Below are 15,926 nucleotides of genomic sequence, written 5' to 3' on the forward strand. Positions count from 1 at the left end.
CTACTTAAAACTGACTTCATCAAAAGCTGAAGGTCTATTCACTTCAAGTTTCTACAGGTTTGCACACATTTGTCTGCCTTTTGAATGAAATTTATAAAAAGTTTAAAACAATTTAATTTTTCTGAAACAGAAAATGTTTTTTTCTTGTTTTTTTTTCATTATATTTTTGATATCACTCTCCCACAAAAAAATAATCTCGACTGTAACTTCAATTGTTTGTCATCTGAAATATATTTAAAAAATCAGTAAAATAATGATGTTCTTTATTCTTTAAGATACCAGAAAGGAAGGCGGAAATCCATTCGAGTTTAGCAGTTGAGCTGAAAAAAAAAACAATAAAGATATTTTTTGAAACAGAAAAAGAAACTTACAGCCTGGCTGAACTTGTTCTCCTTAGCCAAGACGGCGGTCAAACTGACGAGTCTTGGAGCGACGGAGGACATGAGTTGTTGACACTGAAAATTGATAAATGTTTAGGTAACTGGGAGTTTTAAAGCTGTTTTGATAATTTTCAAAAAGAAACGGTGTTAATGGAATGATACATTGGGATAATCGATGACTTTGTGGTCTAGAAAGACATATAAATTTTGTTTGAAACAGAATTACTATTTGAAATTTAATCTATTCAAAACTGAAGTGATGCAAGTCATTTTTGAAAACAATATACTGTTTCAGTGAAAATATAAACCATAAGATTCTTACAGAGTGATAATAATAAAAAATTACGACCAAAACCGAAGAAAAAGTTTGTGGGAAATGGAGAGACAGTTTTAAGGAAGTTTCTTTTTTCCGCAGTTGTGAGAACTGTGTTGAACCAATGTCTGGACATCAAAAACATTATAACTTTTTTGAAAGATATTTGTTACTGTATCCGTAAGTAATTAAAATACAAAATTAGTAAAAACTGTATTCATTGAACCAATTATGCATACGGCTTTTTAGAAACAGTTAAAAAAAATTTTAGAGTCGATCATTTTAAACTCAATTTCTTTAGCTTGCAGAATAGTTTTTATATCGGATTTTGGAAAAAAGTGATTGTACATTTTTTACTATTTTTTTTCAACAGCTTCTTTAAAATTGTTTGACTTTTTTCGCGCTGATTTATCCAAATGGAACTGTTTTGCGTTCAAAATGAAGTTGGTATCTTTGAAACAATAAGAAATTCATGTTATCAAAAACCCTCTGACTTACAGTTGGTTGGAAGAAAGAGATTGAATGAGAGCAGATATTTTCAGTCAATGAATTCTCGAAGTACTTCTCCATCACACTTCCGACGAGGTTCGATGTCATGTAGCTCTCCAATTGATTCATAGTCGAACACTTCTCGGATTGAATCTCTTGATAGGAGAAGGCACGGAGGGCATCGACTGAAATGAAACATGTTTACTTGAATTAATGGAAAAATTATAGTTGCAAATACGTTCTCTGTAATTGAAATTCAGTGAAACAGTAAATTCAATCGAACTTATTAATATCAGCAGGAATCTAATCAAAATTTGACTTCTTAGTGAAACAGTAAATTTTTCAAAAATATTTTTACTGTACTAAACGTTTTTCATTTATTTCTAAGGATATGTGCATTCGGTTCAGGAAACGGGCAGACGTGTGAAATTTCGTTATTTAATTTACAATACTGAATAGAAAACTCAGAGAATTGTCGGAACTCATTTCATCAACATTTGACTTTTTTTTTGGACATGTTTGATAATTTTTGTTTTATGTTTTGAGGATTCTTATATTTTTGGATCCTGTAATATAGCAAAACTAAGGCTTCCTAGCTTTTAATTTTCCTGGGTTTGAAACAGTAATTATTTTTTGAACAAACATATTTCTCGGGTGCAGTTGGCTGAAAATTACGATGTTTCGTTTGACAATCTTACTGGTGTTTTTCAAAAAAGTCAGTTTCAGAATCTGAAGAACTCTCTGCGAATCTTTAAAACAACATATTGTATGATTTTCATTAACACCCATTGCTTTCACAACTTTTTTTTTCAATATCAAATTCTCTTGAAACAATACATTTAAAAAATATTAGAATGTTGGAATGACATTGTTATTGGTGCAGAAATAATGAAATATTGAATTGCACCAAGATTCTGTCAAGTTTAAAAATGTTTTCGTTTCCAGAAATTGAAAATTCCATAGTTTATGAATCAAACATTAACCTAACAAGTGTCAATAGTAAATTTTCATGGAACAGTAGAATTGATTTCTGATTCTTACTAGAAAAAACTGATCCAGTGGTAAGCTAGAGTTATCAGATGTGACCTATCTATATCATTGGGGGTATTTGTTTTTGAGAAATCAGAAAATATAATTCTAGGCTTTTTGGGGTTTCAACCGTTATGTTTAAACGTAAATTCCCTTCATTTTATTTTAGTGCTGATTATACATCAAATTTTATGGACAAAAAGTTTGAAGTGACTAAACTAAGCGCAAATTTTCAATAAAAAGTTACATCTTAAAAAGTTGATTATTTTTCGGAAATTTTGCAGAGAGCATTCTTTGTCTGTGTTTTTCAATACGTTTTAAACAGTGATTAGTTCAAATCCTAGTGAAATCTTTTAAAACCAACAGTTACACAGGCAAACCGCTGATGATGAAACGCGGTTCAAATGCGGGCAAAGGACGAAATTAGGACCAAGCGCGGCCCTAATTTCATCCGGAGCGGTTTGCCGGTCTATGAACTGAACATTTCAAAACATTCCTATTCTCAAACTAAATTTTTGTTGAAACAGAAAATATTTTTCCCCCTCCCAACATATTTTTCCAACTCACCAGAATCCTTTGGACAGCACTTATTCGCCTCACAAACACCTTCAGCAGTGACTTGTTCTATGGTCATTTGAATGACAGTTGGCAAGTAGAGGTCCAAGAAATTGATGCACGATGCAGTCATGTTTCCAGGAACAATCTTGTAACACGCGAAATCACGCACGTCGTTGGATAGCTTTTGCTGGAAATATTGTGAATGTATTAGCGCTCGAAATGGGACGAGTTGGGACGTCCCGCGTCCCCGTCTAGCGCGTCCCAGATTGTCTTAAAATGGTTAAAAATAAACGTATATTTTTGAAACTTTGGGAATCGCGTCCCAAGCTATGTCTTCAGATTCTGTGAAAGTTTCACTATTCTCCGACAAAAACTGACAGTTTTTCAAGATTCCCGGAAAAAAGTGGGACGTCCCATTTCGAGCGCTAGAATGTATAGGTGAACAGTTTTCAAAAAAGCTTTAATTCACTGTTTCAGTTTCCCGTGTAGTAAAACTGTATTTAATGTATCCTTCAATTAATTCTATTGATGAACAAACTCACTGAGAAAACAATTCGGAGTAAATCTTATCAAAATATTTTGAAACAGTGAACCATTTTATTTAAAAATTAGGTTTTTTAAAGATGTTGCAGTTATAAAACTATTCATTTGCAAACCGGAAGCAGAAATTTTGAAAACTGGGAGTACGTGAGGAATCATATTCCGTGGGAATCTATGGATCAGGTTGAAAATATCCGGTCTTATACCGTTCTAAAGCTGTAAAAATTACAGTTTCAGAGTTATCGTTTTATTGTCTTATCATTAAATTATACATTACAAGTTGGTGTGCCATGGTGATACTGATTGTACCATCAAATAGATTTTTAGTGAATTATACATATCAAAAGTAGTCCTTCATTTTTGTAGTTGAGAACTTTTTTGTACGAATCCTTCCTAAAGAGTTATAGTATATTTAATTAAACAGCTCAAAAATCGGACTATTATACACTGAAATTGGTTGATTTGAGAGAGAAATTACTTTGTCGATATGTAACTCTCAAGGGAGTGTCCGTACAAAAAAGTTGTTCACTACAAAAATAAAGCTCTACCTTTGTTCTCTATAATTCATTAAAAATCTAATTGATGAGACAGTCAGTATTACTATGACACACTCTCAAAGTTGGCCAATTTCAACTGAAAACGGGCAAAGTTTACATTTTTTTGGACGGTACTGTATGTAGAACGTATTACTAAAATGACACTATTAAAAACAATTAAGTTAGTTTTTTTCTGAAACTCTGAAACTGTAAAAAACGTTATGACTCTTTCAAACTATATTGTGCGTTTTCCGTAGTAGAATTGACTTAAAGGTTCTCTTGTAAGTTTCTAAAAACACTGTTTCAAACAAAACTTGTAAAATGTCAAAATTTTCAAAAATTCTGTTTGTTCTTTCGATAACTTTTGAAAACGATACACTGGTCATTAAAAAAAGTTTATTAGTTTCTTTTATTGATTCCTCATTTCTCACCCTGTTTCCAATCATATCCTCTTGCATCGAGTCGACAACAAATTTACACTCGAAACACGACATCGCGAGAATCTGCAAAAGTTCATATTTACCGACTCTTCTTCGAGAAGCCACGACATGTGTTTAGCAGGTGGCCCCTCTGTCTGTCCTTTTACCCAAAAAAAGAGAGGAGAGGGATGTCTATTTGAGACATCTGCACTCATTTCATTACTCGCTTCTTGGCTCTTCTTTATCCAGCTGAAGTAATAAAACCGATCGATAATGGCTAGAAAGATGCCGAAACCCGATCCGGAGAGGAGATCTCGCGCTAATATGTAAGTAGGGGTACTGTAGGGTTACTGAAGGGAAGGGGAGGTACTGTAGTAATTGGGAAAAGATTAGGACATAGTGATGTTATGAAGGTTTTCACTATTAGAGCCGAAAAATGGTAAAGTAAAATAATGGTACTGTAGGTTTGGGTATAAGGAAAAGAGTACCGAGTAAGACTACAGTAACTAGAGGATATATTTCTTTGAAGCTATAAGTTTGCAGTAACCGCATATTTCTTTGATAGAGTACTGTAAGATTACTGTAGCATAGTAATCCTGAGTACGAAGCTGGAGGTTTACTGTAACTAATGATTTCTGTTAAATTTTTCTGTATCTACAGAAAATATGTATTTTAGGTTTCGACGAGATGTGAGTTATGAACGGTTTGAAAAAAAACTACAGTACTACTTCTTATATTTATGAAACAGTAGGTTTTCATTTTTTATTGCAGCTGATAGTACTGTACGGTTACTGTAGCTGAGTGGTACTGTAGTGCTAAAACTGAATTTAGATGTCTTAAGAGTACTGTAGGCATTTCAAGGTTATCGTAGTCTCTGATTGCAATATTGATAACAAAACAGTTAAATTTTTATTTCTTACTAATCTAAAAAGTTTTTGAGAAACAGCAATTTTTAATAGGAATTTGAACATTTTTATACTCAAAACTTATCATAGTCCAACGGTTGGACGATTATTGCCCCTTATTTTCCAAAACTTTTCCAAAATATCTGTAACAGTAACTATATTTTTTCTAGGCGTGAACGTCAACGAGTTTCCGAAATGAATGGAATGTTCGAGGTGCTCATTGGACTTCTCCCACCTTCTCTGTTCAAGAATAAGCTTTCTCGTGCACAGGTTCTCAGGTATGTGAAGAAATATAGTTACACTAGTTGGAGAAAAATGAATTTTTGATGAAACAATAAACTTTCACAACATTGTTTTCTCTATTTTACCGAAATATATGTGAAAGATGACAGAAGGTTACGTATTGGCTTATTGGACTGTCATGTCCTATTTTTCGAAAAAATTATAGTTTCACATATAAAAACTGAATGTTCTAACTATATCATTCTTATATCTTATATATAAAAGACAGTTGGGCGTTGTCTGTCTGTCTGAGGCGCTGTCCGCAACGATTTTGGAAAGAGAAGAGAAACTAAGCCAGCGGGCAAAACCGAACTAGCGTGCTTTGGACACGACCGCCGCTTTAGACCACTCGGCCATGCGGACACATTTGAAAAAGGGTTGCCACGTAAATGAGAAGAGGCCAGCCGACTGAACCGCCGAAGGCGGGGCAGACAGGCTGGTAATTGATAATAAGCTTAGATTAATTAATAGTTTAGATTAAACCATGTAATTTTCTAATTTTCGAGTTACTGTTTCACGATTTTCAAAAAAGAAAATACTAAAACTTATATTCATTCATTGTGTTTTAAAATAAGTTAGCAATTTTTGAAACTACTCAAAAAATGTTCTGTTTCAAAACTTTTCATTGTTATAAAGAAAAAACATCAATCACTGTTCTGATTAGCCAAATTTTGAAATTTCCTGCTGTGAGACTCCAGGTTACATTACAACTTTCAAATACACCCTAGTTTCGAAAATTTTTGAAACAGTAATTTTTTTTAGCTGTTTTAAAAAAACTTTTATAGTTTTTAGGTAAAAATTTAATTTCATTCCAATTAATTCAACAAATTTAATCTAACAAGATTTTAGCCGATTAGGAATATTTTGTTAAGCACTTAGTTACTTATATACCCGTTTTTTAAAAACAATTACTGTTTTAGAAATTCAAAAAATCAGAACCAATTTCTATGAAATTTATACACACACATTAGACTTCTGGAGACTAACACAATCTAGCACAAGTACATAGACCAGGCTTGCGGAAGAGTTGCAGAAAACAAAGTTTGAAGATTTTTTTATATTTTTTGGACGAAAAATTTTTTCGGTTTTTTCGGTGGTTTTCGAAAAATTTTACGGCGAAAAATTTTTCGGTGCAAACTTCTCTAAAAAATTTTCGGACGAAAAAGTTTCGGATAATTTTTCAAAAAACTGTACGAAAATGTTGGAAATTTCAATTGAAATTTTCAAAAATTAAGTAACAAAAATAGTATTTTTCGCTTTTTTCCTGAAATGTTGTACTCAAAAACAGGTTTTCGGAGTCTTTCCTTAAAATATTTACAGTTTCATACAAAATGAAGATTTTTCTTCAAAAAACTTCTTTTTTTTCAGACAGTTATCCTGAAACTTTGTTTTTCGAATTTTTCGGTTTTTTCGGTCGAAATTTTTCGAAAAAAAAAGTTTTTCGATTTTTTTCGGTCCGAAGTTTTCGAAACAAATAAAGCTTTTCGATTTTTCGGTACAAAATTTTCAAAAAAAAAAAGAAGTTTTTCGAAAAATTCAAAAAATAAGTAGCTTGTGAAACTACAATATTCCAAAAAGTTAAAGGGTTACTGTTTCACTGAAACCAGATTTAGAAATGATAATTTTTTTTTGCAATTCTGATGCGGTATATAATTCTATAATTTACGAAAAATAAATCTAATAATCCGCAAAATACTAAAATCATCAAAGCTATATTTCAGAGAAGCAGCTTCCTACATCAACCGTCTCACCAAGCATCTCCAATCCCCTATAACCGTGGAAAACGACGCCCTCGTGAAGTTCCCTCACATCTTCCGTGAAGACAGAAAACAGAGTAACGATGGACATCGTCGTCCTCTGAAACTGAAGGAAGGCGGTGGTGTGACTGCATTCATTTCTCGTCACGACCTCCCATCAGATCCAGTTCCAGTCTACAGACCAACTCCAGTCCTACCACAATCTAATGTCTATTTCGCTTATTTTTGAAAGTGTTGAGTGAATAAAAAGTGAATGTTATTTGGATTTCTGACCAAAAAAGGAGATGGCAGGTGTCCGTTCCGCAGCTGTCCTCTTCAGATGGATATGATGACATTTGCGGGAAAATGAGCTGGGGATCAAAAGATGAAGAACGAAACGATCATAGAAGAAAAATATCAATTGATAAGTGATTTTCAAGAAACAGGAAAATATTGAAAGTGCTTTGTTATAGTTTACATCTGCGATCTACCTACAATAACTAAATTCCGCCAGCTTTATCATCTCAAAATATTCGAAAACATATTAGCTAAGCACAGTTCTTACAACTGCGCTCCACCGAAATCTCCTTGAAAAAAGTATTTTTTCTCTAGGTCTCTCAATTTCGCACACAATTTTCTTCGGTTTCGGTAGAGCGCAGTTGTAAAAACAGTGCCGAGCTAATTTCTTTGTTGTTATTATGAATCACTCCAAAAATTACTGTTTCAGAACAACTCAGAAGTTTCACCAACTGGTGCTTTGTTAATGTTTGCATTCCATTAACACAGGATTTAAAAAAATATTTCTGTTTCAAAAAATACGTTTTTGTTATAATTTTTGCATTCACCAATGTCCGTTTTCTACAGCTCATACGACAAATCTAATCCACTTGTTAGCGAGAGTGTTTTACCTGTGCTTTAAATAAATTTAATACAAAACACAATAAGTGTAAGAATTTTCATGAATGCAAATATAGAACATCTCAAAATATGCTTATTTCTTTTCAAAGAACCTGACTATGACGAGTTACCCTTTTACAGTAGTTTATTGTTTCATGAGCTGCTTAAAATTTTACAGAGTTAAAACCTTTGTTGATCATTTACAATGACTATATACGAATGAACCTGACTCATTTTGTGAAAACGTTACTGTTTCAGATGATACTGATCAAAGCTAGTGAAAAATGAAGTTTAATAATTTTGAACGTTTTGAGTTAAATTCACAGAAACTCTCACTTTTAATACTTTTGCGGTTTTCTACCTGAATATAATAAAGTGTTCTACTCAGAACGTATTTTGATTTGGAAGCTATGCCTATTTCTTATAATTTAAGAAAAATGGATAGTACTTTTTTATAAAATTGAGAACAAAAGTGGTGTTTAAATAACGTATTTCGCAATCTCTTTAATGTGAAACAGTATAAATATTTATGATAGATGAATATATTTTCATGGAATTAGTAGGGCATCTCAATCAATATCAGTTTGAACACCACATTCTTTCCCTTATTTTAAAACACTTATCACAAATAAACTTCCTTTTCAAAAAAGTTACTGTTTCAAAATTAACAATTTCTAAATGACATCATCAGTCATTCAATATGAAGTTACCTAAGAACAACCTCCCCTCTCTTCTTTTGTTTCTTTTCATTTTATCATTGGAGCGCGCTTTCTAACTAACCTGTCCCTTGTTATTCTTCATCGTTAACCCATTCCAGAATGTATCCACTTCATCCTCAACCTTTTCTTTCTCCTCATCGGTAGCCTCGACCTAAAGCACATCCATTTTAATCTCTAAAATTATCTGAAACCTGAGACCCAGAAGCAGAGACATATGGAGAAGAAAAATACAATTTATCAATTAAGGGAAGGAAATGAATGGGAAAAAAAATCAATAAAAAGGGGTATATGGGGAAAGAAAAGCTTGACGACACATTTAGGGATGAATATTTAGAGGAAATTGCGTTGGAAATATCCTAGGAGACCCACATATTTGCGAGCCTTGAATCCTTGTCCGGCGGAGCAGGCCTTGATGTCAACGCAGACCTGAAAGAGGAGATGCCGTTCTAATAGAGTGACTCTGAATGTGTTACCTGGTGTGGGTCGGCAAGAATGGCGTCGAGCTCTTGGATGAATTGTGGAAGGTACTCGTCAACAACAAGATCGCACTGAAAATTTTTTTAGTGGTTGATGACTACAGTACTCTTAGAAATACAGTATCCACAAAGAGGGTGCTGTGACCATGAGATTATAATGCACATCTCTGTGATTGAAATAACTTCGAAGCTACAGTAATCCCAGGGATTCTAAACCCTGAAGAGACCGCACTATAGTTACAGTAACCCTGAAACTACAGTATCTTCAAGACTACAGTAACGGAAGATTGTCTGAACCTGTAGCTCTGTAACTACAGTATCCCTCTAATTGTGAGACTACACCCTAGAGACGACGGTAACATTGATATCACATTACCATAGCTACAGTCACCCTGAAACTACTCCTGTGAGACTACAGTCTCCCTATGACTACAGTAACCATTCTGAGACTACAGTACCCTTTCCCTCTTCCATCTCAAAAATCTAGAAAAAAAACTCACGAATCCTCTGTACTGTCCGAGACTCTTGCACACGTTCTCACGAAGGAAATCACGGGCTTCGGCTTGGCTCTTCTTGTCCTCAACAACGGTCTTCAACTCCTTGACAACGAATTCACACTCGTCACAGACAATGGTTGGCTGAAACAGAAATCGGTAAGTGTGAGGGTACCACAAATAAGAAGATCACTGCTACTAGGGTAAAAACTTGGATCTTGACGGAAGTTTGAAACATAAATGTCTGTCTGTATTTCTGTGTGTCCAGATGTCCTCGTGACTCACCACAGAGTAAACCTTCTCGGCACGGGTGGCAAACTCGAGGAGAATACGGCGGAACGCGTCGATCTTCTTGTTTCCGCAGATGTGAAGGCGAGCGCAGAAGGCACGGGCGTCTTTCTGGAAAATTGAGCAAGTTCATACTGTAATTTCATAATTTCTGGGCTCTCCTAAGGAAAAAATGTTTAATTAGATTTTTCTGTTTCAACGAATTTAATAGTGGGAGAGGCTAAGTTCTAGATTTGGTTTATGCCAGGTTTCTACACCATATTAACGGTGCAACTTTGCTGTTTCATCAAAAACATTTAAAGAATGTCTGAATTCGAAAACCAATATGTGCCAGCTTTCTGCTGCATTTATCAATATTATCGGTCCGAAACGGGCTGACGCGTAACTTGCTGCAAAATCAGTTTTATGAGCTGAAAAATATCCCAAAATATAGATCTCAGTGAGTTCTATGTTTATGATTAATGATATGTCATCCAGCCCGTAGTAGGTCACTGACATAGATCTCGCCTTGGATCTACATTTTGGTATAGTTTTCAGACCATAAAACTCAGTTTGAAGCGAGTTACGCGGCGATCTGTGTCGGTTGACAAGTCGATATTACTGTGTACCTACCAAGAATGGTTGAAGTTTGTCGATGAACTTGTCCAATTGAGAAACGAAAAGACGGCACTCCTCAGCATAAGCAGTTTCTCTGCACATCATTCCCAAGATAATCTTCAATTCCTCAATCTTCTTTGGGTCCTGAGCGGCATCGGAAAACTTCTTGACAACCAATACGCACTCATCACACGAGGTTCCTTGAACGTCATCAACCATAACACGATTCGATTCGAGCATACTCTGCTTCGAGTGGGCGAACGCCGTTGTGGCGAAAAGAGCAAGTGCGAGAATTAGATACTTCATTCTGGAAATTGAAACGGGGGATTAGAATTGGAATATGGAACGTAAGAGAGAAAAGGAAAAGAAAATACGGTGAAACTGTTAAAGTTGTTTTTGTAACTTCCAAAAAAGTACACTGACAATTTTGTCAGTGTATTTAGTCAGTGCACATAATTCCTACTTGCAAATCGGGCTTTAAACTCAATGTCAGCAGCTGAAAAATATACCAAAATGTGTGTCTCGATGAGTTCTATGTCATGGATATTTAAAAATTTTCAGAAAAGCAACACATTGAGCCATCTGTCCCCGAGTTGCCCAGATCTACACATTGGTATAAATTTCAGCTCTTGACGATGGGGTAAAAGCGATTTACTCGATTTGCAAGTCTAATACCATGATTTTCGGCAAGCAAAAGAAAACTTTGAAAGATATTATTCAGAAACAAAAAAACCATTGGCAATTTCAGAGGCTGCACTAACAAAAATTATTTTTAGATTATTTCAAATAATGTTGAAATGAATAAACGATCAAATCTTGAAACTCTTTTGAAATAGTGAAAAAATTTTTAAACTTTTCTTAAACTACTGTATCCTCAGTGCTCCTTCACAAAATTCCTAAGCGCATTGAACCAGAAAAATCTAAAAATCACTTGGATAACATGATGCAATCCAATAAAAATATATCCGAAAACAAGAAGAATGTTGATTGCAAAAATAGAGCAAATGGATGGGATGAGGCGGTTTTCTTCTTCCCGAGAGAGAGAATGGGGTGATTCGAGGAGATGGGGGAACAGTGTAACAGAAGGGGCGGGAGGAGGGCAATCTGGTGACAACCAACCCAGAAGACAAAAAATATTAGGAATTTATGACCCAGCAGAAGGCTTGAGGGGAGAGATGGGAAGAGGGAGAGCAACTGTTGAGCAGACGGAAAGTGATTTACAGGTTGCGTAATATTTGATTGAGAAGAAGAATCTAGAAGGTTCTGTTGGATTGTGGGGAGGCAGGTGACGTCATCTGGCAATGGTTTATTGGTAATGAAAGGGGACTAGACAGTAAAAATTTTTTTTATAAATTTTTAATTCTAAAACTTAGACGTTTGGAATACGAGTCAAAATTCCGACACTTAAAAAAATTTTTGTTCAGTCTAAGACATCCTCTGGGTTTTAGGGGTCTAGATAAGATCTGTGCGAAACAATTTTTTTTTGAAAACTTTTGAACAAAACAAAACTGAAAAGTTGGAAAAAATTAAGAAAACTGACTAAAAAATGAGTTTTTCGGAGGCACAAATCTTTGATTTGTATGAAAACAACAAATATTTCAAGTACAGACTCTCATTTTCATGAGAAATTTGAAAATTTAGTTCAAAGTTTCAAAATCAGTTTCCAAAAATGCGCTGTTTCAGAAAATTGTAGAAAGATTGTGAAGTTTTTTTCAAGCAATGTGGAGTATTTACTATCAATTTTTTTAAATATCCAGAATAAGAACCCGACAAATTTAGTTAGGTTGATAATCTGGTTAATTAAATTTACCGTTTCAGAAGAAACTTTGAAGGGCTCTAATCTCATTTGGATGCGTACCAGTTCGAACATTATTTAGAACTGCCAACAATTTAACACTGATTGAATATAAGACTTATGAGCATTTTATGAACACTAGGAGACTCTCAAGCCTTAAATTCAGAAGAATCTTTGAAAAAAACCACCTTCTAAAAATTTTCAAAACTTTCAGTTTCAAAAAATTTGTGTTTAATTCCGCGACAACGCGGTTGTGGTAAATCTAGTCATTATTCGAAAACTTAAACGAAGAATTTTCGAAGACTAGCGAAAAATAGATATCTGAAAACAGAATTATTTCTTTGTTTCAAAATAAGCCAAAAGTTAATTCATTTTGAACCCCACACCGCTTCAGAGAAATCCCCATAATGAAGTCACTCAAAAATTGTCTTCAGAAACATCTAGAGAACCTTTCAACCCCGTCAAATGACCAGCTCGGTGCCTGGTCGGGCTCTTTCTCTGTTGTTTTCCTCAGATCTCGAGATACTATGTAAATCAGAGAGACGCAGAGAAAAACAACTGACACAGAGCAGGAGAGGATGACCACGAACATCACGAGTTCTTAGATAAGAGAAATGGGAGATTTTGAATTGATCGGAATGTGGCCTTTGTAGTTTTAGATGTTTGGATTTTTCTGGTTCTGGGAATATGTGGAAGAGAAAAAGAGAAGATCATACACAAACACTTTATAATAATTTATGGGTTTTAGTCAGAGCAGAGACAGAAAGGATCACGATACGAGTGAAGATGAATGATGAGAAAAATGTGTTGTTTTAGAGATTTACTGTTTCAGAAGAGATCGAAAAGTCAGTGAAGTTAATAAACTAAGATTATTTCATCGTGTATGGGCACATTAAATTTTTCAAATAAAAGTTTTTTTGTTCTGTTTCATTGAAATTTGAATACTGAAATTGAAAATTCGGTTTTATGTTGTTTAAAAAAAAATATTTTCAAATTGATATTAAGAATACAATTTGATTTTCCACACAGTTGATATCGTAAAATTAGGGATGTTAAAAATGCGTTTTACGGCAACCTTCGCCTTTTTCATTTTCGCCGACGGCGATATTTGCCGCTTCAATTTCAGGCGAAGGCGGCCTGCGCCTTTTTCATTTCCGGCGAAGGCCGCCTTCGCCTGATTTTAAAACTTAAATTTTTGACGCGTTTCATTTCCCAGTGGTAAAAAATGCTATTTTTTTCTAATTTTGTGTAGAAATTAATTTCAAAAAGCGTAAGAAATGCGTAAAAAATGCTTGCCAAAAAATGAAAAGCGGTAATGAAAACCTGCGAGAAAAAAACTAAACAGGCGAAAATCGCCTGTCTTGGAAATGAATACGGTATTTTTCGCCTTATTGGGAAATGAAACAGGCGCAGCGTGAAGGCGAAGGCCGCCCGCAACATCCCTACGTAAAATATGACATTCTTGAGGTTAGGATCATTCGGAACCATTTTATATTTAAAATAGTCATCTTATTTTAGTTTTGAAACGGTAGGTGCAATTTTTTCGAGTAAGAGTGACTTCTAACTGAATCTTTTGGAAATATTCACTTTTTTCCTGTTTCATAGAAATGCTACTAGACTAACTGAATTCAGGAGTCGATTCCATATTTTCATAATTTGGATGATCGTATTCAAAAATGACGTGCCGTCACACATTTCGAATGTTTTTCGATGCAGAAATGTTTTTATTTTTTATTTTTGAAAACGTTTCTGTTTCAAAATATTTAGAAAAAAGTATTGGAAATTTTGAACAGAAATCATTCGGAACATTTTTACATGAAAAACGGCTTTTTGAAAAACGGAACATTTCAAAAATAAGCTAACCATAATTCATGTCTCAAGTGGGAGAGACTTTATGGCAAAATCAAAAGAACAGGAGAATTGTTAACATTGTGCTCTCATAGGTCTTGTAATCTTTTCGAAACGGAACATTTATGTTTATCAGCTTCTAAAAATGTACTGTTTTCAAATATTTACAAAATAATATTGAAAATCGATTAGATACTTCCGATTACTCATTCCGAAGTATTTTGAAGCACAAACTTAAACATTCGGACATAGATCTTGCGGAACATTTTCTCAAGAAAAAGAACCATTTGTATAAAACTTGAAACAGTGAAATTATTTTGAGCTTGAAAATTGTTGAATTAAAAATTGAATGTGCTGTTGAATGAATGATTGAAAGTATTCTTACATTAACAATAATCTAGCTTCATGACTCGATTAAGAGTGGCTTTTATGGTGAAAGTCGTAACTTTTTAAAAATTTCTGCTTCATCAAATTGTCATTGGACTAATTGATTTCAGAAGTCAATTCCATCTGTTATTGGTTTCATCAGTGTGACCGAAGTCAATAACTGTAGGATAAGAAAGGAAAAGACCATACTCGAAAAAAAACGTTTTTCGGGAGAGAAACTTCTTTATTTTAAATTTGAAAAAATATTCACAAGTTAAAATTCAAGATTTTTCAACGAATTCTCGAAAACGTCGATATTCTTTAAATTCTGAGTGAATTGTTTTATGGTAGGGGTCATATACGAACATTTGTAAACAGAATATAAAATTTTCTTAGTTTATTAAAACAGAACAATCATTGCAAAAACGTCACAAGTTTTGAACGACGATTTTTGGATATTTGATTATCTATAAATTTGCGCTCGAAAGTAATCTGAGACCTAGAACAAACAAAAACTCGGATTATAAAGTGAATTCTCGTTTGGAATAGATACGGACAATGACTAACACAGTAAAATAAATGTTTGGTTCCCGTTGAACTAAAGAGAAGCTTTCCAGTTATGTTATCAATATTTTTCTTCTGCTTCAATAAAAGTTTTTAAAAAAAATTTCAGTGCATTTTTCAATCGAACAGAGCGTCGCTTCTCGAAAAATAAAGCAAAATAGAAAATAATCAAGCAGTAATTTTCAGTTTCAAGGAAATTAGTTATTTGAATTCATCTAAACAGTGCCAGTGCTTTTATCATATTTTGTAAATGTTGATATATTTTTACTGTTTCATGAAATAAAAATTACAACTTCAAAAAACTTGATATTCAGTACGTATTCGATACCCTCGTTTTTAAAAAATAAAAATGGAGATCAGCAATGAATATGCTACCTGATTTGAAAAGCAAGCAATTGAAGCGCTAAGCACTGAAAAAAATAACTGAATAAAGACAGAATAAGGTGAAACAGTAACTTTTTTTATCAAAGCTTAGTAATTCGTTTTATTTTTCGGTATTTGAAACCACCGACTTCTTCATTCTCTTGCATATAGCTTAGGAATGTGTAGCTACATTATTGTCATATTAAAACAATATATTCACGGAATACTACTATAAACAGAAAGTGATTTCGGTAAATTGCTGTTTCAGATCATTACCATCACCTGTCTAAAACTATTAAGCCACTGTCGAAAGAGATTCGTTGGAGCACAGA

The 15,926-nt window shown here is 33.9% G+C and overlaps 2 protein-coding genes across 2 annotated transcripts; one reads left to right on the forward strand and one right to left on the reverse strand.

Annotated features, from left to right (window-relative positions):
- Nucleotides 1-308: 308 nt before the first annotated feature.
- On the reverse strand, nt 309-10,964 carry GCK72_015331 (uncharacterized protein; the record flags this gene model as incomplete). Its single annotated transcript, XM_053730787.1, has 11 exons — nt 309-320; nt 372-455; nt 1,192-1,367; nt 2,779-2,956; nt 4,277-4,348; nt 8,865-8,954; nt 9,173-9,229; nt 9,277-9,351; nt 9,780-9,917; nt 10,059-10,172; nt 10,674-10,964. 11 exons carry the CDS (start codon nt 10,962-10,964, stop codon nt 309-311), a joined length of 1,287 nt encoding a protein of 428 aa, XP_053585559.1.
- Nucleotides 4,538-7,437, forward strand: GCK72_015332 (uncharacterized protein; the record flags this gene model as incomplete). Its single annotated transcript, XM_053730788.1, has 3 exons — nt 4,538-4,590; nt 5,340-5,447; nt 7,173-7,437. 3 exons carry the CDS (start codon nt 4,538-4,540, stop codon nt 7,435-7,437), a joined length of 426 nt encoding a protein of 141 aa, XP_053585560.1.
- Nucleotides 10,965-15,926: the final 4,962 nt, after the last annotated feature.

The sequence above is a fragment of the Caenorhabditis remanei genome, chromosome IV (assembly GCF_010183535.1).
Source record: "Caenorhabditis remanei strain PX506 chromosome IV, whole genome shotgun sequence".
In the NCBI taxonomy this organism is placed as follows: Eukaryota; Metazoa; Nematoda; class Chromadorea; order Rhabditida; family Rhabditidae; genus Caenorhabditis; species Caenorhabditis remanei.